Raw genomic sequence first — 21,243 nt, 5'->3', positions numbered from 1 at the left:
AAAAAAAAAAAAAAAAAAAAAAAAAAAAAAAAAAAAAAAAAAAAAAAAAAAAAAAAAAAAATCATTCTTTCTTAATTCACCTGAGAAAACACAAAAACAAAAAACAATCAAATCTTTCTTCTTCTTCTTCTTCCCCTCACTGTTTCTTCAGTAAACTGAATCTCTCACAACGTAATCAGAGAGAAGGGACTCAAAAACCCCTAATCTCTCAGAGTTTTTGTATACCTTTCAAATCTCCGTGAGTATCATCTCATTCTCCTCCTTTTCAATTTGTTTTTTTTTTTTGGGTAATTTTCGCGACTATTATATATATATATATATATATATATATATATATATCTCTTTGGTGTTTGATTTCGATATCGTCTGCGTTTAAGATTTTGATCCGGTGGTCTTGTGTAAGGTATCTTGAATCTCTCTAGTAACAATAAATTACACCGACACATTTTTTTCAGCTGCAATTATTATATAGCCATGTTGTCGGTTTCAACTATTCAAAAATTTTGGTTGAGCTTTGTGTTGTGTTGTGGGTCGTACACAGTGTGAATAGCTATTTTAATGTTTTGATATGACGGTTATGCTTTCCTAAATCAATTAGGTCAATGATTTTTTAAAAAATTCTTGATTTCTTTCCTCTTTATTATCTGTCTGTCTCTCTAACCTTTCTTCTTTAAGATGGTTTAATAGTCATCATCATAGTTCGTCGGTTTCTTGAAGAGTTTCTTGTGTCCTCCTTCTTTAAGGGATTGAATTTTAGTTTATTTTGTTTTGGCAGTTTATATATTTTTTTTTGGAGAGATTTTGCAAATTCCGATGGGGACAATGCACCGAAGGTATACTATTATTTCCTGGCTCTTTTTAATGTAATCAACGAGCTTTTTTTTTTTTTTTGGTTTTGAAACATTACTTAAAAAAAGGGTTTTATCTTTTTTTTTTTCTGTTTTGCAGCGGTGCTCCTAGAAGAAATGAAAATGCAAAGCTTATCATAACCACAATTTTGGGAATGGTGTTTGGTTTTTTTATTGGTATCACATTACCCTCAGGTTCCTTTAAAAAGGTATAATGAGCTCAGCTGTGGGATCAATAGTGGTTATATCTTACTCTCTTTTTTTTATAATCTCTTTTCACCAGTTGATCGATCTGTTTTTTTTGCATTCTGCAGATTAGCTTACCCTCAGGCCTTGTGTCATCTTTTGATGTATCCATGTCAGATGGGAAACTGTTTTCTGGTGGCAGATCACCTGAAGATTTTGGTTCTAGACAGTTTCCTAAGGTAACCATTTCTCTGCTGACTTTACATGCTAGATTCAAGATAGATAATACATATAATCATGAGTCAGTGCACTTCTTTTTTTTTTTTTTTTTTTTTCTTTTCGCTCATGTTAATCAAGGGTGTCATTTTTTGTTTATATGTTTCCAGATATATGTTCCAACTAATCCGCATGGTGCAGAACTACTTCCTCCAGGAATTATAGTGGCAGAAACAGATTTTTACTTGCGCAGATTATGGGGCGAACCTAGTGAAGTAAGTTCTTCAATCGTATTGGCAACGTACAATTGGGCATAGTCTGACTATATAGTGTGATTGAGATGTATAAGAAAAAGTGTTAACCTCTACAGGATTTGAAGAAGAAACCAAAGTATCTCGTAACTTTCACAGTTGGGTTTGAGCAGAGGAACAATATTAATGCTGCTGTTAAGAAGGTTTTGCAATTGCCCAATTTCCCCCCTCATCTTGTCAGTATTATATGGTTCATTGTTTGGATGGACACTAAGATTTGTGTTTTGATTAGTTTTCTGAAGATTTCCAAATCCTGCTATTTCATTATGACGGCCGGACAACTGAATGGGACCAGTTTGAGTGGTCAAAAAAAGCGATACATATCAGTGCAAAAAAACAAACAAAATGGTAAGAAAACTGATCCAGGTCAGCACGATATACTCCATTCTTCAGGCAGTTATGAAAATTTGTTTTATAAAACCCTCAGCTAGTTTCTTTTTATCTTTTGGCAGGTGGTATGCAAAGAGATTTTTGCATCCTGATGTTGTCTCAGCTTATGAGTATATATTTATATGGGATGAAGATCTTGGAGTCGAGCACTTCAATGCAGAGAGGTGAATTACTTGTCTTGAATTGTGGTTATACATCAATGACAATATTTACATTTTGCATTGTTTACTATCAGGTACATTGAGTTAGTTAAGAAGCATGGTTTGGAGATTTCTCAACCAGGCTTAGAGCCAAACAACGGACTTACATGGGAAATGACAAAGAGAAGAGGTGACCGAGATGTCCACAAGTATGAGCTGTCTTTCTCTCTCTCTCTGTCTCTTACCTTTCCTTTGCATTCAAATCTGTCTCTAATATTTTTGAGTGGTGAACAGAGAAACAAAAGAAAAACCAGGATGGTGCAGTGATCCACATTTACCTCCATGTGCTGCGTAAGGCTCTGTACACTCTTCCTATCTCTCTCTCTCTCTCTCTCTCTCTCTCTCTCTCTCTCTCTCTCTCTCTCTCTCTCTCTCTCTCTCTCTCTCTCTCTCTCTCTCTCTCTCTCTCTCTCTCTCTCTCTCTCTCTCTCTCTCTCTCTCTCTCTCTCTCTCTCTCTCTCTCTCTCTCTCTCTCTCTCTCTCTCTCTCTCTCTCTCTCTCTCTCTCTCTCTCTCTCTCTCTCTCTCTCTCTCTCTCTCTCTCTCTCTCTCTCTCTCTCTCTCTCTCTCTCTCTCTCTCTCTCTCTCTCTCTCTCTCTCTCTCTCTCTCTCTCTCTCTCTCTCTCTCTCTCTCTCTCTCTCTCTCTCTCTCTCTTTGCCTAGCCTACTATAAAGTGCTTATATCATTTTCACAGGTGTGTTTTCCCACTTGCAGGTTTGTTGAGATTATGGCACCCGTATTTTCTAGAGAAGCATGGCGATGTGTATGGCATATGATTCAGGTTTGTTTAACTATAAGATCTTTGGTCACTGTTGTGACAATCAGACATCGTATGCATATGACTAGAAAATGTGGCATTATGATACTACTTTTGTTTCTGATTAAGTTATCACAACGAGTCTGTCTCGTCTTCACGACCATCAGTTGGTGGCTTTAAAACACCTTGTTTGTTTCTGGTGCAGAATGATCTTGTTCATGGATGGGGTCTTGATTTTGCTCTGAGACGATGCGTTGAGGTTATTTACTACCGTCTCTACTTCCTTTGGTTGGGTGCTTTGTTTATCTCACGAGCTCTCCTTGTTAAGTCTCCATCTGTGTTGTTCTCTTTCATTTTCAGCCTGCTCATGAGAAGATAGGTGTGGTAGATTCACAATGGATAATCCATCAAGTGATCCCTTCCCTTGGTAGTCAGGTGAATTTATTTTTTATCACTGAGCAGTGAATAAATTTTGCTCTGATGTCTCTGAATGATCTCTTGACTCGGTAATGAAATTTGACAGGGTGAGTCGGAAAAGGGGAAATCTCCATGGCAAGGGGTAAATAGTTAGCCCACATTATCACACTTACTAACAGAAATCTGCTTCTCTGCCCTCTAGACAACCTCAGTGTTTATGTGTTTTCCCCGGTTTCAGGTGAGAGAGAGATGCAGAAACGAGTGGACGATGTTCCAGGACCGCGTAGCAGAAGCAGATAAAGCGTATATGGAACAACACAAAGTAAAAGAATAATTGGAGCCTCTACTTACTCTGTCTCTGTAAATGAAGCTTTCGTTTCCATGACAAGTGAGTGTGAGGAGAGAGTTCTCTTAGTTTAAAACCTCTCAGATATATATATATAGCTTTTATAATATTGTCTTGTTCCATGATCATGAAACTAGTAATGATATTTTCTTGGTTAGATTGCAAATAGATCTCTTGAGGACCTTTCCAGATATGATCACAATACAAATGAACACAAATACAACACCAACGATTTTTCCCAACACAAGAGTACCTTAACACAAGACTAAAGGTAAAGAAAAAAAAAAGAAGAAGCAATATCATGTCAAAAGAGTTTTCTTTGGAATCCTGGATCGATGTTTCTTGATAACTTGGTAAGCTTCATGGGAGCTCCAGGGCAAGGCCCAGAGAGAGGTGTGTGAGAACCACAACCAGATTCCTCTATTTGAAGAGAGAGAGCAATACTAAAGATGTTTTGATACAAAGAATCGATGATTTCTTCATCGGAACAAGTAGTAAGAGAATCATCAATCCTCATTTGATCATTGTAGTGGTCACATAGTGGAGATATTGCAATGATTCCACTGTCTCGTTCCGCGTAAGCTGGTGTTCCTTCGATGGAGTTTTTGTCTCCAGAGTCCATTATGTTACAATAACTGGGCAAAACAGTAAAAGGCATACATAACAATTAGACAAAGCCCATTACATTTGTAAACACATTGCAAGAATTGAATAACAGTATTGAATTGACGCATATCGTGATTGCCATAAACGAAAGAAAATCTAATCAGAATGATCAAGAAGAGATTGTAGGACAAATTAGATGATACGAAATCATTTGAAAGTTATTAAAGTTATGGTACTTCTCACTTTCAAAAGTGAGGATACTTCAAAAAAGATTCAAAGAAGAAGAAAAAATCCACCATTCCTTTTGACTCGTGAGGTCTGTAATTTCTTGTTTATCTTTTTTTTTTTCTTTTTCTCTGGCAGCAAATATTTTGGTTTATCTTTGCGCCTTTTTTAGGGATTTTAATTATTTACAATCTTGAGAAATACTGTATTAGGTAAATCAGTTTTGGGCCATTCAATCATCAGACCCAACTTTATTAATATCTCAGACCTTCTTTGAAACTATAGGATTAACACAAAAAGTTCAAATCTTAAATTTAGTTTTCGTCATTTTGGGTTAATTTATATTGTTACAACAATCCTTCGACAATTGTTGATCAAATCACCATCTTTGATGTGTTTTTTTCTTCTGCGACGTCACCACCTTTTACAAAAAAATAGGCATATGAATATGTTTTAAAAATAAAGAAAATTTTATGTGAATTTATATATCGTGGAGGTAATATGACTAATATTTATCTCTAAAGGAATTTTTTTGTTTTTATTGATTTAAATACAGATTTACTGATATTTCTACTGATGTAAATAACAGGGAAACAAATTTTACATAACAGATATTATTATTATTGTATAGATTAAATCAAACATGTCATCGCAAAACGAATGGAGCGATCAAGATTTGAAAGGAGACATCATTAGACATGATGAACCTACAGCATTTTTTATAGACTTTAGGCCATATCACATTAAGCATAATCCAATGTATGTTCACAAAAATCTGTCAACAATCTCAACGGAAAACTTTACTGTGCAAAACTCTCAACGGAATTGAAGCATTGACATAAAATTCATATATATTCTGCATTTGTAATTTGATAAAAATACACAATCTTATGCAAAACTTGGCCCTATAATTTTTGTCCTTGAGGTCTTTTACACACAAAGAATGACGTACGTACATGTCACCACAAGCAACTAGAAGGCTAAGACGCTACGGAAAGGCCAAAAGATCAAAAGGTTAGTCCTAGGAAAATTACCATCTTCTTTTGTCCAAAAAAAAGTTACCATGTTCTAATAAATAAAACATCTTTGACCATACTTTAAGATGTTAAATCCCTATTAAGATACTAGACCAGCAGTGCTGGTCAAACCCTAATCGTATCAAAAAGGAAAGTTCATTCTTCAAACTTGGCAAAAAGAGCATTGGTCTCGATGGACTAGGTAAAAAAAATCTAAATTCGTTTGGCTCAATCAATTCAATGCTCGCACTAGTGTTTAGTGTCTTTCTCGTATCAAATCCAATGGTCGTTCCTCAACCAATTTCTTATAAAAAAAGAAAATAAAACATATTTAAAAAGTAAAAGAGAGAATTTAGGAGGGTACTCAAATTGCTTATTTGAGAACCGATTCTTTACCTATATATACATGTGTCTCTTTAGTAGTGGTCAAATTTTAATAAAAAATTAAAATGTTATCATATAACTAAAATATCTATATTTTTTTTTTCTGAGCAACGATTGTCCAGTTGCACCGTTGGATTTGCTCTGAGTGCCTTTTATATATGATTTTTTTTTCTTCTTCTTTTACTTTTCCCTCTGGGTGGCGAGAAACCAAGAGAAAATCTCGTGACCCTGTTCTCTCGGGGGAGCGCACACTCTCGTGTTCCTCATCCATCGATGTTAGAAAGAAAAAAAAAAACACGAACTTTGCTTGTTGTTTTTGTCCCGTAGGTCCTAGTAGATAGCGAGGTTTGCCCCCAAAACAGAGATCGAGGGGAATTTATGAGCACGAGATCTCGATTCCCCCATAACATGTAGGCCTCTGCTTCCTCCTCTCTCTCTTTGGTTCCTTTGTTCCTTTCATTATTCAGTTCCTTCGATTTTCTGGGTCCCCTTTTTGCCCTTGTTTCCTCCTCTGTCTCCTTCTCCCATTTTTTCTCACTTTTGTTTTTTTATACAACTCACACAACCGTAACGTTCTTTCTCAGGGATTTGTTTGTTTGATTTGATTGATCACCTTCTGGGTTTTGTTTGTTTTGAATAAAGGTTCATCCTTTTTATTGTTTTGGTAATCATCATCAGTAGGGTTTGGAATCGAGGCACAATGAAATTGAATCCTATTTGGAAGCTGATGGCTCTTGGGTCATTACTTCTTGCCTCAGGTATGTTTATAGAGAGAATGGTTTTGTGGAGGTTTTTGTTTCATAAAAGACTGGACTTTTTTGTTTCTGAATGTGTGTTTTTTTTTCTTTGAACTGTTGAATTATATACTAGTTATTGGCTCTTTTGCGGAACTTGATTTTGGTCATTGCGAAAGAGTTGTGAATAATTGGGCTGATTCATCTTCGTCCCGTGAAGAACATGTCAACAATGACAAACGCTCGCTAAAAGATTTGCTCTTCTTTCTTCATGTTCCTCGAACTGGAGGCAGGACATATTTTCATTGGTGATTTGATTTTCCCTTTACCAAAAACTTTTGAGTGAATTGAAAGATTCTTTCTGATCGGCGTGGTTAATGTTGTGTGCTGTGCTTTTTTGTAGTTTCTTGAGGAAATTGTATGACAGCTCTGAGGAATGTCCTCGATCTTACGACAAGCTCCACTTCAATCCAAGGTAATCTTTGCTTCTTATGTCTTCATTCGATGCCAAAGACCCTGTCTTGTGTGTACATTTTAGATAGCTTAGCCAGACATGAGATCAATAGATGATTAATTACCGGAGTTGTTACTTTGCTTAAGTCGTATTAGACCCCTAGCCTCCTTAAGCTAAGGAAGAATAATAGGAAAAAAGTATTATGCATGTGGTATTTACCCTCTCTGACAGTTAATNTCTTTCTGATCGGCGTGGTTAATGTTGTGTGCTGTGCTTTTTTGTAGTTTCTTGAGGAAATTGTATGACAGCTCTGAGGAATGTCCTCGATCTTACGACAAGCTCCACTTCAATCCAAGGTAATCTTCCTCTCTTTGCTTTTTATGTCTTCATTCGATGCCAAAGACCCTGCCCTTGTGTGTGCATTATAGATAGCTTAGCCAGACATGAGATCAGTAGATGATTACTTACCGGAGTTATTACTTTGCTTAAGTCGTATTAGACCCCTAGCCTCCTTAAGCTATGGAAGAAGAGTATCAAAAAAGTATTATGTATGTGGTATTTACCCTCTGACAGTTAAGATACATTTTGACTCATAAATTTATAGGAAGGAAAAGTGCAAGTTGTTGGCAACACATGATGATTATAGTGTGATGGCAAAGCTTCCGAGGGAGAGAACTTCGGTGATGACTATAGTTCGGGATCCTATTGCGCGTGTGTTAAGCACTTATGAATTTTCAGTAGAGGTAGCAGCTAGATTTTTGGTCCATCCCAATTTAACTTCTGCGTCAAGGATGTCTAGCCGCATCCGCAAGAGCAATGTAATAAGCACGCTAGACATTTGGCCATGGAAATTCCTAGTTCCATGGATGAGAGAAGACTTGTTTGCTCGGGTATGTCGTCAAATCCCATTCGTCTTTTTTTTTTTTTTTTTGCATAAAAAATATACAGCTTTCAAGCTAGAACATGATAAGAACGCATAACACTATTGACTGAAGCTTGATTACTTCATGTTTGGCCTTTCTTAGCGAGATGCACGAAAAGTTAAAGGCGTAGTCATAATTGAGGACGATAACCCATATGACATGGAGGAGATGCTTATGCCTTTGCGCAAATATCTTGATGCGCCTACTGCTCATGACATTATCCACAATGGAGCCACATTTCAGGTACTTTTTCATGTGGTTTGTTTTGCTTATTTATGTTATTGATTAGAGATCTCCAGAGCATTTTCATTTCACTTCACAGATTACAGGATTGACAAATAACTCCTATTTATCAGAAGCCCACGAGGTTCGGCATTGTGTGCAGAAGTTCAAAAGCCTTGGTGAGCATGTTCTCCAAGTTGCCAAGGTAGTAACACTTTTTATTCATCATAATTCACCGCATCGTGGTATTGTTCTTTTAAATTCAGCAGATTCTTTAAGCTTGTTTATATGTTACAGAGGAGGCTGGACAGCATGTTGTATGTTGGACTGACAGAGGAGCACAGGGAATCTGCATCACTGTTTGCAAATGTAGTGGGTTCTCAAATTCTGTCTCAAGTGGTGCCATCCGACGCAACTGCTAAAACCAAAACTTTTAGATCAGGTTGGTGTAAGTTTTCCGCCTGTTAATTTTCTTAATACCATTGCTGTTATGTCTTAGAGGAGAAACTAGCAACTTAGAGTGAGGGTGATTGTGTTCATTTTTGTAGTCACAGGAAATATCGCTATGGATGTATGATTAAGATGTTGACTGGGGATGGTTTTTACTTACATTTTTGGGTTTAAAGCTCCTTACTGCTCATCTTTTTATCTGAAGATTACTGTTTTCTGTTATTTGGGGTTGTCTTCTATCATGAAGTCTTTGTTTCTTGTTGTCACATCATCTTTAAAGGTTCTGTTGCCTTCTTTTGTTCTAGACAATGTGCTTTGTTTCTCTGGGTCCCTGGGTTGATTTATGATTCTTTGTGGGTGAATCATAGTCTCTTAAGAGGAAGAAGAATGATGATATGATAGTTCCTGTGTAAACAGCGTAGGCTTTGTATTTGCTTTCGCTACATCTAAAGTCAGATTGAAATGATTGTACTTGAACTCACCAAATTCTCAACTATATTTTCTTGATGCTTCAGAAGCAAGTGTCACAATTTCAGAACCGGGGTCAGATAAGAGTAATATTCAGGTAAAGTCCTGCTGCAGAAGGTAATAATTAGTTTGTTCAGCTGTCAATTGTAATTGCCTGGCTGAAAATGCCTGTGACATTGCAGAATGGTACATCTGAAGTTGCATCGAATATAACAACAGAAGCTAAGAGTGGAAATGTAAGTAGATTTCCCTCTTCAAATTTAATATCTAAGCGTGACCTGGTGTGATTTTATAATATATAAGTATTGATACACTTCAGATGACGGTAAAAACCCTAATGGAAGTCTATGAAGGCTGCATTACTCATTTACGGAAGTCCCAAGGAACCAGACGGGCCAACTCTTTGAAGAGAATATCTCCAGCAAATTTTACCAAAGGGGTATATAAGGATTTTTTTTTTTTTTTGGTACATGATTCAAACTAGCAATGTTAATGAGAGAAGGCCTGAATAATCAAATATTTTGACAATGCCAATTAACAGACGCGTACAAGAGTCCCTAGAGAGGTCATTCAGCAGATCAAATCGCTTAACAACCTCGATGTGGAGCTTTTCAAGTATGCAAAGGAAATCTTTGCCAAAGAGCATGAGTTAGTGTCGAAGAAATTGATTTCAACTGTAAGCCCCCCTTCTTTACAGTTGACCTTTTGCTGTTGTTAAAGACTTTAACCTCTGTGTTTCTGATTCACAATCTGTTGTGTGCGCAGTCTAAGAGAAGCATAGGGGATCTGCCGAGTGAGATAAGGAACGTTTTTGGAGAAATGGGTGATGAGAAGCTGTTGAAGTGGTTACCAATGGCCTTGATTCTTTTATTGCTCTTTCTCTTGTTTCTATTTGTAAACGCTAGAAGAAGAAGAACCTCAAAGGTCAAGATTTGATTGATGATCGATCCTCTTTGTCTGTCACTTTATTTTTGGGGCCAAATGAGCAATTTGGAGAAGCTTTAGGGTCCAAATTGTAAAATTCTTTTCGACTTTTCGTGGAAAAGAAAAAGTTTAGGGTGTTTGCCTTACAGGTGAAAAAGGGAAATATATCACAAGTAAACCTACCTCTCTATCTTCAAACTTTTTTTTCTTTCTTCTAAAAGGCTAAAAGAAAAGAAAAATAGTAAAATACAGTCAGAGTCACACATCTGATCTAGATCTAGTGCTCATTATTATAAAGAATTTAAATTTTTTTTTTAACATATGAACTATGCTTTAAAAAGATGTTAGATTACTGATAAAATAGAGCTTTCAAAAATTCATTCATTACATAAGGATTTTGTAAGAAGCTTTATATTGTCAAGAAGCAACCAATAAAAGTAAAAGATCAAAAAACAGATTTCACTTTTGTTTGGCAAAGTACTACTAACTAAGACTGTACCTGTAATTTTTTACGCAATCGACTGTGTGTGTGTGTGCAATAGATAAAAAGTACAGTACACATGTTATCTTAATTCAAAACATTTATATTATATATATGCAATTTGTTCTTATGTACAACAAATCTATAAATAAAAGAATAGAAATGCTACACAAAGTGCAGTAAATATACACACACCCCACATGATATTTGTATTCTTATTATCAACGACGCAGAAGTGTGTTAGAAATGAATATGTTAGAAAAAAATCATAACAATATAAGATCATATGATATTTTTTATAATTCTGGTATGAATAATAATTGAAAGAAGAAGTATACAAGTAAGTAATGAAGAAGAGAAGAGAAGAGAACACATCATGTGGGAGATGGAAGCAAAGAGTTAGGCAAGGGACCCACTATCCCATGAGCCTCCATAATCATAAAATAAAATAATCATTTCGGTTCTCGTCTCCTAATCGTATCGTCGGTGATCTCTCACATTTCATTCTTTGACTTGATTATGATGGTAACACTTAATTAAGCATTATACTACTACTACTACTACCATTAACATCATCATCATAATTCCATTCACAATAATAACAATAATTGTGTTAGATCGAGATCTACGAACCATCCTTCCTTATTCAAGGTTTTTCTTCTTTTTCTTTTGTCACCTGATTGTTGCATGTGCTCTTGCTATTTTGTTTTTTTTTTAACTATTGATGATTCCACGCAAATAATTTTTTTTTCCTATATTTTTATTTTGACCCCCACCTATTTAATTTCTTACCATCTTAAAAAAAATATGAATGTCAACATAGTATAAACCATCCATCATGTTTAAAATTGGTAAAAAAAATCTTTTTTAATCCCTTTTCATACACCGACATATATTCCCTTTAAAACCATTCGGATAAAAAAAAAATATATATATTTGACTTGATATATACATTTACCTAAAATATCTAAATGACAATATCTTTATTTACTAACTGTTCAATAGAGATAAAGTTTTCTTTTTTTGTGTGTGTGTGTTACAGACAGTTGTACAAGTTACCTTATTTAGTGCAACGTATTGAATTGAATTTTTTGGATTAAGTTTTAACATGCTTCGGTTAAATGTATAATTTAATTTCTTGGATACGTTAAATTACTATTCATTAAAGTAAAAACGCGTCGATAGAGAGATTTGTATTTCTTTGTATGTAAATTTGTATCACATTCCTCCAATAAAAATATATGATTTTTTTAGGACTTTTCTTTCAAGTTAAGAAATGTGTGTTGAAGTTTCCATAGTTTTTGATTAGAGGTTTTATTATTATCCCTATGGTATATACCACTCGGAACTATTAAACTTAGTACAAAAACTTATTCATAAAGAAAAAAAAAATGAAAAGAAGAAACTGACGAAGAAGAGACGACACATTGAAAACTCCCATCTACCTTCTCTCTCTCTCTCTCTCTCTCTCTCTATTTCCCAAATTCGAACCTGCAAATCCCTAAATCCCCAATTTGAAACCAACTCCAATTTCGTCATCGTACGACTCTTCTCTCTCTCTCTCTCTCTCTCTCTGCCTATTCTCTGTGGTGTTTGTAGTCAGTATATTTACAAAGGTTCGTCCGTCTCTTTTATCTCTCCTCTCTCTCTCTCTCTTTTGTTGTTTTTTTGAATTTTCCAGTGTAACGCGTTTTGCTTTATTTTCTTCTGTTTCCGGAAAATGTAGGAAGCAATTTTCTTGTTTTTTCTGTGTGTTTTAATTTTTAATTAATAAATTTATCATTAGGAAAACTTTGTGACCGACACTTCTTCTCTCTTTCTCTGTGTGGTTTAATTTAATTTAATTTATCAGTGATGACGAACATGTTTCCTTAAATTTTCGCCATTGTTTTCGTTTTTGGAAACTTGCCTTTTTTTTTTTTTGGGATTTTGCTCTTTTTGTTTTTTTTTGCTTTATATAGGACTCGCTGCTCTGTGTTTTAACTTTTGTTTATAGCTCCAATTTGAATAGCTTTGCCTTGAGTTGGTGAATTTTTTAATAACCTTTGTGTGTGTGTGTTGGGTTACAGAGAGTAGTAGTATGGGAAGCATGAATTGGTTACCTGAGCAAGAGGAGGATTTCAAAGGTATTCTCTCTGATGATTTCTTTGATGACCTCATCAATAACCTTGACTGCCCTCTTGATGATGAAGACATCGATACCACCAATGCTCCTGACGAAGAAGCTCTTGATTGGGTTGCCAAGTTTCGAGACCTTGAGCCTCCTCCCATGGATATGTTCCCCTCTTTGCCTTCTCACCTCACCTCCCTTGCCAAGCCTGCTCGTCTTGTGGTGAGTTCCTGCTTCCTTCACTTATATGCATATACCTACTATTACTATTTTGTTAGTTAGGGTTTCAAATCTTCAACAGCTCTTTTTTTTTTACCCCCATAAGAGAACCAATTCAAACCTGAAAGACATATCTGCTTAGCTGTTTTTAAATTTCACTTTCAGCTGTGTTTATAAATTATAATCATGATAATAATGACTAGTGAGAATAATGCCGCATCATGAGTTAGCTTGAGTCATTCATTGAATGTGTTTCTCAAATTTTTATAATCGATCTGCGTTTGTTTTCTAGGTGCAGAAGCAGTCCAGTTCTTCTGAAGGCTTGTCCGGCATACATAGCACTCTCCATCAATCTTCATCGCCTCCTGATATCAAAGTCTCTAAGCTATTCCAGTCTTCAAGTCCGGTGTCAGTTCTTGTCAACAGTTGCGATTCTCTCTCCCCTCAGAACTCCAGACCTCAGGGATTGGCTTTCCCTGTGAAAGGCATGAGAAGCAAGCGCAAACGCCGCACTACAGTGAGATTAAACTACCTTTTCCCCTTTGATGAACCCAGAAAGCCCGAGAAGTTGACCCCGGGCGGATCAGGATCCGAGAGTTACTATTCCTCCGAGCAACATGCCAAGAAGAAACGCAAGATTCAGCTGACAACAACCCACTCAGTGTCTTCCAGTTTTGAGGCAAGTAACTCGGACGGGATTGTCAGGAAGTGCACTCATTGTGAGACGACCAAGACCCCGCAGTGGAGGGAAGGACCTAATGGACCAAAGACCCTCTGCAACGCTTGCGGGGTCAGGTTCAGATCTGGTCGTCTTGTTCCAGAATACCGACCTGCCTCAAGCCCGACCTTCATCCCATCTGTGCATTCAAACTCACACAGGAAGATCATAGAGATGAGAAGGAAGGACGACAACCAGTTTGATACCAGCATGATGCACGCGGTGATATCCGGAGCTTAAAGACAACAAGGCAGGGCAGTTTTAAGTTTGGTCTCTGATCCGCAGAAATGGCAACTCAGTGGAGGAAGAAGATGGTATAAAAAGTAGGGGTTAGTGACTGTTTTCAAATCTGATGAAGAGAGTTTAGGGGTTTAGTTCAAGTTAGGGATATTGATATTAAATAGTGTTGTTTTATTTTGTGTTTTATCTGCTCTCTCCCATTTTGCGAGCTCTATGTTTGCAGATGGAGGTGTTTGGCTGTCATTTGTGTATCAGAGGAAGACAGGTGAAAGCCAATGTTTGCTTTTTTTACTTTTCTTTCTTTAGCTCTTTAAAAGAACCCTATTCTTTTATTCTTCAATGTTATAATCTTGTTATTTCCACTCTTTCGTATTTACACTGTATTTTGCATCAAGTTAAAAAGTTGCAATGAAATAAATTGCCCATATTAAAGCACGAGATGTTGAAAAATGAGAAGTCTTAAGGAATATATGATTGATGTTCATCAAGCGAAACTAAACTGCAAGAGTATAAATATAGCTTAAAGACGGACAACTTCGTGATAGGCAAAGTAAATGAAGAGCACATACAACTTCCTCTAGCTGACAACAAAAGCCTAAATGTAAATGATAATAGAGAAAAGGAGAAAAACAGGCTTTTTTTTCACAAAGACAAAGACTCTTACACCATATATCAACTAAAAACCAGTTTTGTTGCATTACTCACACAAAATCACACTGTACAAGGTGCTGACTCTTTCAATCCAAAACTCCAACTTCTTGATCCACTTTCCAGTAGTTGTTATCGTTGAACTCTTTCTCTCCTCCTGAACTTTCCTCCGGCTTTGGGTCCTCAGCCATCTCCTTGTTCCTCTTCATCGCTCCAGCTTCCCCTACTATCCCTTCTTTTATCGCTTGCTCCATCGCTTGCTCCATCGCTTGCTCTGCCCCTTCTGCTTCCACTCCCACAAACTCCACGTCCTTCTCAAACAAGGGTCTGTCTGACCCGTTTGGAATATTGGATTCGGTTTTGACCTCAGGCATTGGTATGTCAAGGTTCATTATGTTCTTGCTGTCATCATCATCATCATCGATAAATGGGTTCAGACCAGTGCCACTCACTTGCATATCAGATGATTCTCCCCACCCAACCCATTCGGGTGGCTGTTCAGCAAAAGCTTCTTCAGCTTTTTCTGAGGTGTTGAAGTCGAAGAAACCCAGTGGACTCTCCATATGGAAATTAGTTTCAGTTGTGTTCAATGCGTTGTCTTTTGTGTTTCCATTTAGATCATCTTCTTCTTCTCCAACCACAACTTCGTCATCGTCACTACTGCTAGTGTTGGTATTAAAGGTTCTGTTCAGTTCCATGTCCTCTATCGTCTTCGACCCCGCTGTGTCAGAGGGTGTGCTGCCGAATCTGTCGTCTTGGAATGTAAACCAATTCGAATTTGTAAACAAGCTGCGGCAAAGTACCAAAAAAGATTGAATTCATTATTTACAGAGATGTCATAATTTATTTTCGGTCAAGTGAGATGAGATAATTCTATCACCAAAATACAGTTAACTGGGGGTTAAAGTAAGGACATGTGGACACCAGTACCAGTAGAAAAAAGAAAAGATAAACTCACCTTCCTTGGTCATCCCCGAGTCTTAGTGATGAAATTACTACTTCAGCGGATTCATCGTCGAAGTAAACATCCTGTATGTATAAAATACATTCCAATTTTCAATAGCAAAAACTGTTATCAGCAGCGTACATTCCCCAAGTGTATCATAGTGTGATGGAAGATGTCGATATTTTCAATAAAAAGGGGAAGAGAATGTTTGCAAGACTTACATCATCGTCTCTATCAAGAGCATTGTGGTCCTGACCAAGAGAAATAAAAAGATGATTAATTCAGTGCCAGTTAAATCAATCATAAAGAAGAAGAAAAACAATAGGATGAGAAATATACCTCTTCATTGTCATCGTTCCCATAGATTTTGTATCTAAATGCTTGGCTTAAGTTATTGGCCAGGGCTGCAACATCATAATCCCGGTCTTCCTCATCACTATCTCTTGTCCTATCTTGTACGGTAGTTGGGTGCCTACATGTAACAGGGAGTTTATGAAATTTTTAACCAAGATTAGTGAAGATAAAATCCAAAACCCAGGACCAGCTCATGATGCACTCACTGAGTGGTCTCGTCATGAGAAGAAATATTATTAGACTACGATACCATCAGTCATCAATGCAGAATCATATTTATGGGGTTTTCCAAGAGGAAAAAGGATCACATGAATATTTACATCCACAATCAGCATGATGTAGTAGACTGACCATATAAATGATTACTAGATGATTAGTGAGAAGATTTTAACGTACCCACATCCCCATCTGTTGACATTTTCAACGGTGTTGCGCTCCTGCAGAACACTACCTTGCCACTCATTCCATTCACTGTTTTCCTAAAGATTTGGGAATGAACAAAGCCTAGTCAGCAAACATCGTAATTTCCAGGAGAGTGCTGGGACCACTCAACTACTGGTTTTACATTCTTTATGCGTGTAAAGTGACAAAAAAGCGGCAGAAGAAAAACTACACAGCAGGAGACTGTAGAATTTTTATACCAACCTGAAGGTATGCCTTTATCTGGCCATTGCTGTTACTCAACTGACTAATTTTATTTGATATTCTTGTGATATGCCCAACATACCCGACGCGAGGGGGTTTTTTCCCGGTGGCGGCTACAGTGGGCTACCTCACACAAAAGAAAAAAAGAAATGCCAGAGAATATTTGTTTAGCTAATTAACATTGGAGCAATGAGTCATGGATCTAACTTGGAGCTGCCTTAAGATGACACTATGTCATATACCGATGATCAAATGAAACCTTTGCGAACATAGCAAATGGTAATACCTGGCTATCACCTGAGAGTTTCGAGTCCCTGTCTGAAGAGAGGAATTTGCCAATCAGATTGCATTCTCGAAGAATATGGTTAACCATCACATCACTCTTGTTTTCCAAACAAGAAAGTATTATACTCTCTACTTGATGATGCAGAGCGTTATTGTATGGGTACCTTCACATGTTGACAGTATTCGATTATTTAAGATCGAGAAGAAATAGCAACACAGAGAATAGAATTTGAAGTTTAGTAGAACCTACTCGAAAAACAGATCAAGGGTTCTTTTGATTGTTCCTGAATTAACCAACTCGCTTTGTGCAGCTTCACTTCCAGTTTTCAACAAAACTGCGATGAACTCCACTATCTGAAACAAAAGACAATATGATAATTGACACCATTTAAGCATACAGACTGTACATATATTAAAAGCACCGTTGGTATCCTAAACCTATAATCTCTTCCCTAAAAATGCTCAATTTTTGGACCTTACCTTTAGACGATGCTTTCCAAGAGGAGGCCTAAGTTCACCATATGTTGTAGGCAATACTGTGCTGTCAGCTGCTACAGTAAGAAGCATAAGCAAGTCGCCTGCAGAAAAGATATTAATCATTTAAGGCGACTGAATACATAAACCCTGATGTGAAATATCTGTATGACATAGGCCTACATATTCAAGATATGTTACATAAGCATTCCAAAATATATGGAACTAATGCAAAACCAAAATAGAACAGACACAATAAAGAGCAGGAAGATCAAACAAGACGTGCGGGTAAATAGTAAATACACTAGGTGTCCTCACAAATAGAAAGTAATATCATGGTTGACTATTGTCCGTTTGGGCAATTAGAATATGTTCATCCAACAAAAAAACGGCAGCAAAATAATAGTTTTGTTGGTCATGTGACGATATTTCATCATGGAGTAGGATCCAACTTACTGAGTTTGGGCAGCATGGCACTAATAGTTTCCGGGGAAACTGGGACAGGAGACTCGAACGTATGTTGACCTCTATAAGAACTGAACATAGAAGATGACGCAGCAGATCTCCTCGGATCCAACAGAGAGGTGCATACTGAAAGTGAATGAACTAGACTCGATTTTGAATGTGAGTCTTCAAGAGCATGACCAAATATCCTAGCAACGTAGCTGCGAAAACAGAAAAAGTTTTGCTGACATTTAACACACTTCTGTTTCAATCTACCACAGCAATAGGAATCCATCATGGAAGAAAAGTGTACAAACCCAGGGCTAGAGAGTTGTGTAGCTAAAGCTGATGGTGCATTCCGAGATATAGCACATAATGTCTCTGCTGCATTAGCCTGAACCTCTGGAGGACTCTGATTCAAGTTATAACAGATCAGTATGAAAATGGGTAGAAGAAACTAGTAATATCAGATAAGATATCCTAGATTACACCATCTACAGGCATCAAACAGAAAGCCAAGTGTCTCTTTCTTTGGGATGATTATAGAAAAGAGTTACCACTTACAGATGGTTTCAGTTTATCCACAATCATTTCAAGTAAATTGCTATCGGCCAACCATTGCATCACATCCAGAAAGTTGGGATAGACATGATCATCAGCCCCGACCAGGCGAACCAAAACCTAGACAATGTCGCATAAATATCATCAAGCAAAAATGATCTCTGAAGTCACACCAAGTTGCACTGAGTCCAAGACAAACCAATTACCTCCATAATGGATGTTATCCCAATCAAATCAACCAACTGGCAGAAAACATTTTGATGCCCCTGTGGTTATGAAAAGATAATTTGAGAAATGTAGCCAGTGTAGGTATCTCAGACAATAAATACATAAAACTTCAACTCATTTGTCATTACTTACTTTCACATAATTCATAAGCGCTGCAGTCTTTCTGATCATAAGGCAAATGACAACCTGAACCAAAGAAAGAGAAGTAAGGATCACTTATTGGAGCCATGAGTCTGGGTTACAGAAAAAAAAACAAAAAACTTCCGGAAGTACCTTGCTGAAATAGCCTGCCAGCAAAGCACTATGAGGACGATTTGGTTCCAGAAAGGAAAAAAGCAAGTCCATCAGCTGCTAGATAAAAATAAGCGAACAAATGAGATCTAGGGTAACAATAAAACATATTCCAAATGCACAAAAAATGAAAAGTATGAACTGTTATTTGAGGAAAAGGTAATATGACAAATGAACACAAAAAAATACCTCTTCGTCCTCCACCAAAGTTTTTAGAATAACATCAATTTCACATGTAAATATTTCACAAGAGATGAATGGAAACCTATAAGAAGAAGAAGAAGAAGAAGAAGAATCTTATCTTTAGGTAAACAGAGAAAGCATTTGCAGAACCATGCAAAATAAACGCGGATAAGAGAGAAAATAAAAAAACAATGTTAAGAGAAGGTAACTGCAGCTAGAATCAAGGAAGAAAATTACTTGAAAGCACGTTTACTATCAGCATCCTGTGGAGATTCTACAACAATGTACCGCAATAATTGCTCCACTTGAGCTTTATCCCTTAGACTGCAAACATTAAATACGCAATCAATAAAGTATTCCAAGAAAAATGCGAATGAGAATATTGGACACCATATGGTTTCAACATCCAACAAAGGGTTTATCTGGTTCTATGAACCCAATGATTACAAAAAAAAGAAGAAGCTTACAAGTTAATGAGCCGGCTATTCAAAGCCTTGCATTCTTGAATAATCTCTTCCTCATCAAGAAGCTCTTCCAACGTGAAATTCTCTTTGTCTAAAATTGTCTCCACCTATGTTCGTAACAATAATGAAAGAAAAAAGAAAAAAAAACAATTAGTACATGAACACAATTCCAAAATTTCATTGAACTGGCGGCAAGTACTATCCTCGAGAACTATAACGCCTCCAACCGGAGATATTGAGTTCAAGGAACGATGTTAAAATAAGAGCAGAACGCATCACAGCAAGTTACGAGACACGAAATTACTCAAAGAAATTAAAATCTAAGTTCACTTTTCTATATGATTATCCTTTAAACCATCCAATTACGTCTAACCTACTTCAAAAGCATATCTATAAGTTTTTTTTTTTCTGTGGACGACTCAGAGAGAGAAAGAAGAAGGGTCCAAACTCACAGGAGATGACGCAGAAAGAGATGTGAGCTTCCAGAACATGGTAGCGAGGGAGGAGTGGAGATGTGAAGCTTCGCCGTAGCTGGAAAAGAAAAAAAACAAAGGAGGACTTGGCTAGATCCGCCAAAAAAAAACCTAACCTAGAATCAAGGTGAACGCTTCTTCGCGGTGGACGAGTAGCGAATTCAGCTTGAAAACCCTAATCGATCAGTCAATATAGAGAGAGATTGAGAGAGAGATCCTAAGATGATGGAAGCGGAGAGAGAGAGATTTGGAGATCGGAAGGTCGAAATTTTTGAAAATTCGAGGCCTAAAATTTGCATAAAGAAGAGGAAAAGGTAAAAAATATTATTGGTTTCCCTTTTATTATTATTTTTCTTTGATTTATAAAACAAAAAAAAATTGTGCTTATTTATATTTAGTATAAATCTCCATTTTCTTTACAATTTTTGTGTCTCTAATTTTAGACTAGTGATTATTTTCTTCGTTTGTGTCTGATTGATGATCATGACGATGGTGATGATAGTATCATTATGTCATCTGTATTTGTTACTTAAATTGAGTGATCGTGAGATATGGTAACAGAGAGATGGGGGATACTTGCGTCATCAGCAGCAGGTTACTTGTGAAGTTGTGATAAAGATTACATTGGTTTTTACTAAAAAAAATAAGCAATTTTGCGGAATAAAGAGTTGGCGAAATATGTGTTACAATTTAAATAAGCAGTCGATTTTGTTGATAAAGAATGCAAATGATTGTCTTTAGTAGATGGAATGCTGTTTATAATCAAAAAACATATAAAGGACAAAAATTGGTTGAAGTGTCAAACTAAACAAAAAGTATTTGAGTGAACTCCATACATTGTTTATTCTAATTTTTTTTTTTTTTGAAAGCCTTTAAATATGTTTAGTTCTCGCATTATCTTTACAAAAACCTTAATCTAGGGCTAGGGGAACTAGGGACAGATCTAACTCCCATTCCTTCGACATCGACCTAATGAATCAGACTCTGTGCCATGGAGCTAGACCAGTGAGCTATTACGCTTTCACGTCCCACCTGTCCGACCGTAGGCCCCGATCTGAGCCTGCCGTACGCCCCCCAACACAGCAATCCAAACTTGACACAACTGGAACCTCACATTCCAAACCCAAATTAGCATTCGAATAACCAGATTTATATATTTTCCCATCAGCTCAACATCATATAAATAATCCAATGGTTCCTTCTCTTAGCGTCAGTGAACCAAGTTCAGACTGTCTTCATGCTCAATCAGTAGCAAATTTATGTCAAAGAGACGGAAGATGAACAAATGGTGACGATTTGTTAGCTAATAAAACAACAACAACAAAAAAGATGAAACTCTCTTTAGATTCAGACAAAAAAATTGGAAGTTCAAAATTTTGGGATCAAGATTAAAAACAATTTG

General features: G+C 36.7%; 4 protein-coding genes across 7 annotated transcripts; 3 read left to right on the top strand and 1 right to left on the bottom strand.

The window, feature by feature from the left end:
* LOC104739386 lies at positions 64 to 4,404 on the top strand. Of its 3 annotated transcripts, XR_759974.1 has the most exons (16): positions 64 to 238; positions 776 to 833; positions 949 to 1,057; positions 1,163 to 1,273; positions 1,421 to 1,525; positions 1,621 to 1,704; positions 1,794 to 1,909; positions 2,014 to 2,115; positions 2,187 to 2,300; positions 2,386 to 2,442; positions 2,866 to 2,932; positions 3,114 to 3,167; positions 3,269 to 3,343; positions 3,432 to 3,467; positions 3,564 to 3,713; positions 3,830 to 4,404. XR_759974.1 is itself a non-coding variant. In XM_010459722.1 (15 exons), exons 2-15 carry the CDS (start codon positions 814 to 816, stop codon positions 3,657 to 3,659), a joined length of 1,146 nt encoding a protein of 381 aa, XP_010458024.1. In that variant the 5' UTR covers positions 64 to 238; positions 776 to 813; the 3' UTR covers positions 3,660 to 3,864. The 3 variants fall into 3 exon arrangements, 2 of the variants coding, with proteins under 2 accessions (XP_010458024.1, XP_010458025.1); XM_010459722.1 differs by having other exon boundaries at positions 3,564 to 3,864; XM_010459723.2 differs by lacking the exon at positions 64 to 238 and adding an exon at positions 319 to 403 and having other exon boundaries at positions 3,564 to 3,864.
* On the top strand, positions 6,075 to 10,186 carry LOC104739385 (protein-tyrosine sulfotransferase). Its single transcript, XM_010459720.2, has 13 exons — positions 6,075 to 6,312; positions 6,581 to 6,660; positions 6,773 to 6,944; positions 7,040 to 7,111; positions 7,695 to 7,980; positions 8,116 to 8,256; positions 8,336 to 8,440; positions 8,533 to 8,677; positions 9,201 to 9,250; positions 9,336 to 9,389; positions 9,473 to 9,592; positions 9,695 to 9,829; positions 9,919 to 10,186. The coding sequence occupies exons 1-13, from the start codon at positions 6,281 to 6,283 to the stop codon at positions 10,087 to 10,089; spliced, it is 1,563 nt and encodes a 520-aa protein (XP_010458022.1). The 5' UTR covers positions 6,075 to 6,280; the 3' UTR covers positions 10,090 to 10,186.
* LOC104739384 (GATA transcription factor 11) lies at positions 11,926 to 14,217 on the top strand. Its single transcript, XM_010459719.2, has 3 exons — positions 11,926 to 12,174; positions 12,628 to 12,890; positions 13,180 to 14,217. The coding sequence occupies exons 2-3, from the start codon at positions 12,639 to 12,641 to the stop codon at positions 13,843 to 13,845; spliced, it is 918 nt and encodes a 305-aa protein (XP_010458021.1). The 5' UTR covers positions 11,926 to 12,174; positions 12,628 to 12,638; the 3' UTR covers positions 13,846 to 14,217.
* On the bottom strand, positions 14,336 to 20,087 carry LOC104739383 (serine/threonine-protein phosphatase 6 regulatory subunit 3-like). Of its 2 annotated transcripts, none has more exons than XM_010459717.2 (19): positions 19,821 to 20,087; positions 19,372 to 19,475; positions 19,142 to 19,228; positions 18,911 to 18,986; positions 18,704 to 18,781; positions 18,563 to 18,616; positions 18,409 to 18,468; positions 18,206 to 18,322; positions 17,959 to 18,053; positions 17,654 to 17,862; positions 17,204 to 17,301; positions 16,974 to 17,077; positions 16,725 to 16,887; positions 16,439 to 16,561; positions 16,190 to 16,272; positions 15,779 to 15,911; positions 15,661 to 15,690; positions 15,452 to 15,522; positions 14,336 to 15,282 (listed from the first exon to the last, which is right to left on the bottom strand). In XM_010459717.2, exons 1-19 carry the CDS (start codon positions 19,857 to 19,859, stop codon positions 14,583 to 14,585), a joined length of 2,424 nt encoding a protein of 807 aa, XP_010458019.1. In that variant the 5' UTR covers positions 19,860 to 20,087; the 3' UTR covers positions 14,336 to 14,582. The 2 variants fall into 2 exon arrangements, with proteins under 2 accessions (XP_010458019.1, XP_010458020.1); XM_010459718.2 differs by having other exon boundaries at positions 14,583 to 15,282; positions 18,704 to 18,778.

This window comes from Camelina sativa, chromosome 14 (assembly GCF_000633955.1).
Source record: "Camelina sativa cultivar DH55 chromosome 14, Cs, whole genome shotgun sequence".
NCBI lineage: Eukaryota > Viridiplantae > Streptophyta > Magnoliopsida > Brassicales > Brassicaceae > Camelina > Camelina sativa.
Note: the sequence above shows the minus strand (reverse complement) of the source record. Positions and strands in the feature narration are given on the sequence as shown.

Bases quoted from the DNA above. Each gene is read 5' to 3' on its own strand.
- LOC104739386 (XM_010459722.1), top strand. From the start codon at position 814: ATGGGGACAATGCACCGAAG. The intron at 2,443-2,865 runs GTAAGGCTCTGT...TCCCACTTGCAG, and splicing joins CATTTACCTCCATGTGCTGC to GTTTGTTGAGATTATGGCAC. The intron at 3,468-3,563 runs GTAAATAGTTAG...CCCCGGTTTCAG, and splicing joins GGAAATCTCCATGGCAAGGG to GTGAGAGAGAGATGCAGAAA.
- LOC104739385 (XM_010459720.2), top strand. From the start codon at position 6,281: ATGAGCACGAGATCTCGATTCCCCCATAACAT. The intron at 6,945-7,039 runs GTGATTTGATTT...GCTTTTTTGTAG, and splicing joins GGCAGGACATATTTTCATTG to TTTCTTGAGGAAATTGTATG. The intron at 9,593-9,694 runs GTATATAAGGAT...GCCAATTAACAG, and splicing joins CAGCAAATTTTACCAAAGGG to ACGCGTACAAGAGTCCCTAG.
- LOC104739384 (XM_010459719.2), top strand. From the start codon at position 12,639: ATGGGAAGCATGAATTGGTTACCTGAGCAAGAGGAGGATTTCAAAGGT. The intron at 12,891-13,179 runs GTGAGTTCCTGC...TTTGTTTTCTAG, and splicing joins CCAAGCCTGCTCGTCTTGTG to GTGCAGAAGCAGTCCAGTTC.
- LOC104739383 (XM_010459717.2), bottom strand. From the start codon at position 19,859: ATGTTCTGGAAGCTCACATCTCTTTCTGCGTCATCTCCT. The intron at 19,476-19,820 runs GTGAGTTTGGAC...TTACGAACATAG, and splicing joins CTCTTTCTGCGTCATCTCCT to GTGGAGACAATTTTAGACAA. The intron at 18,617-18,703 runs GTACTTCCGGAA...TCTTTGGTTCAG, and splicing joins TGGCAGGCTATTTCAGCAAG to GTTGTCATTTGCCTTATGAT.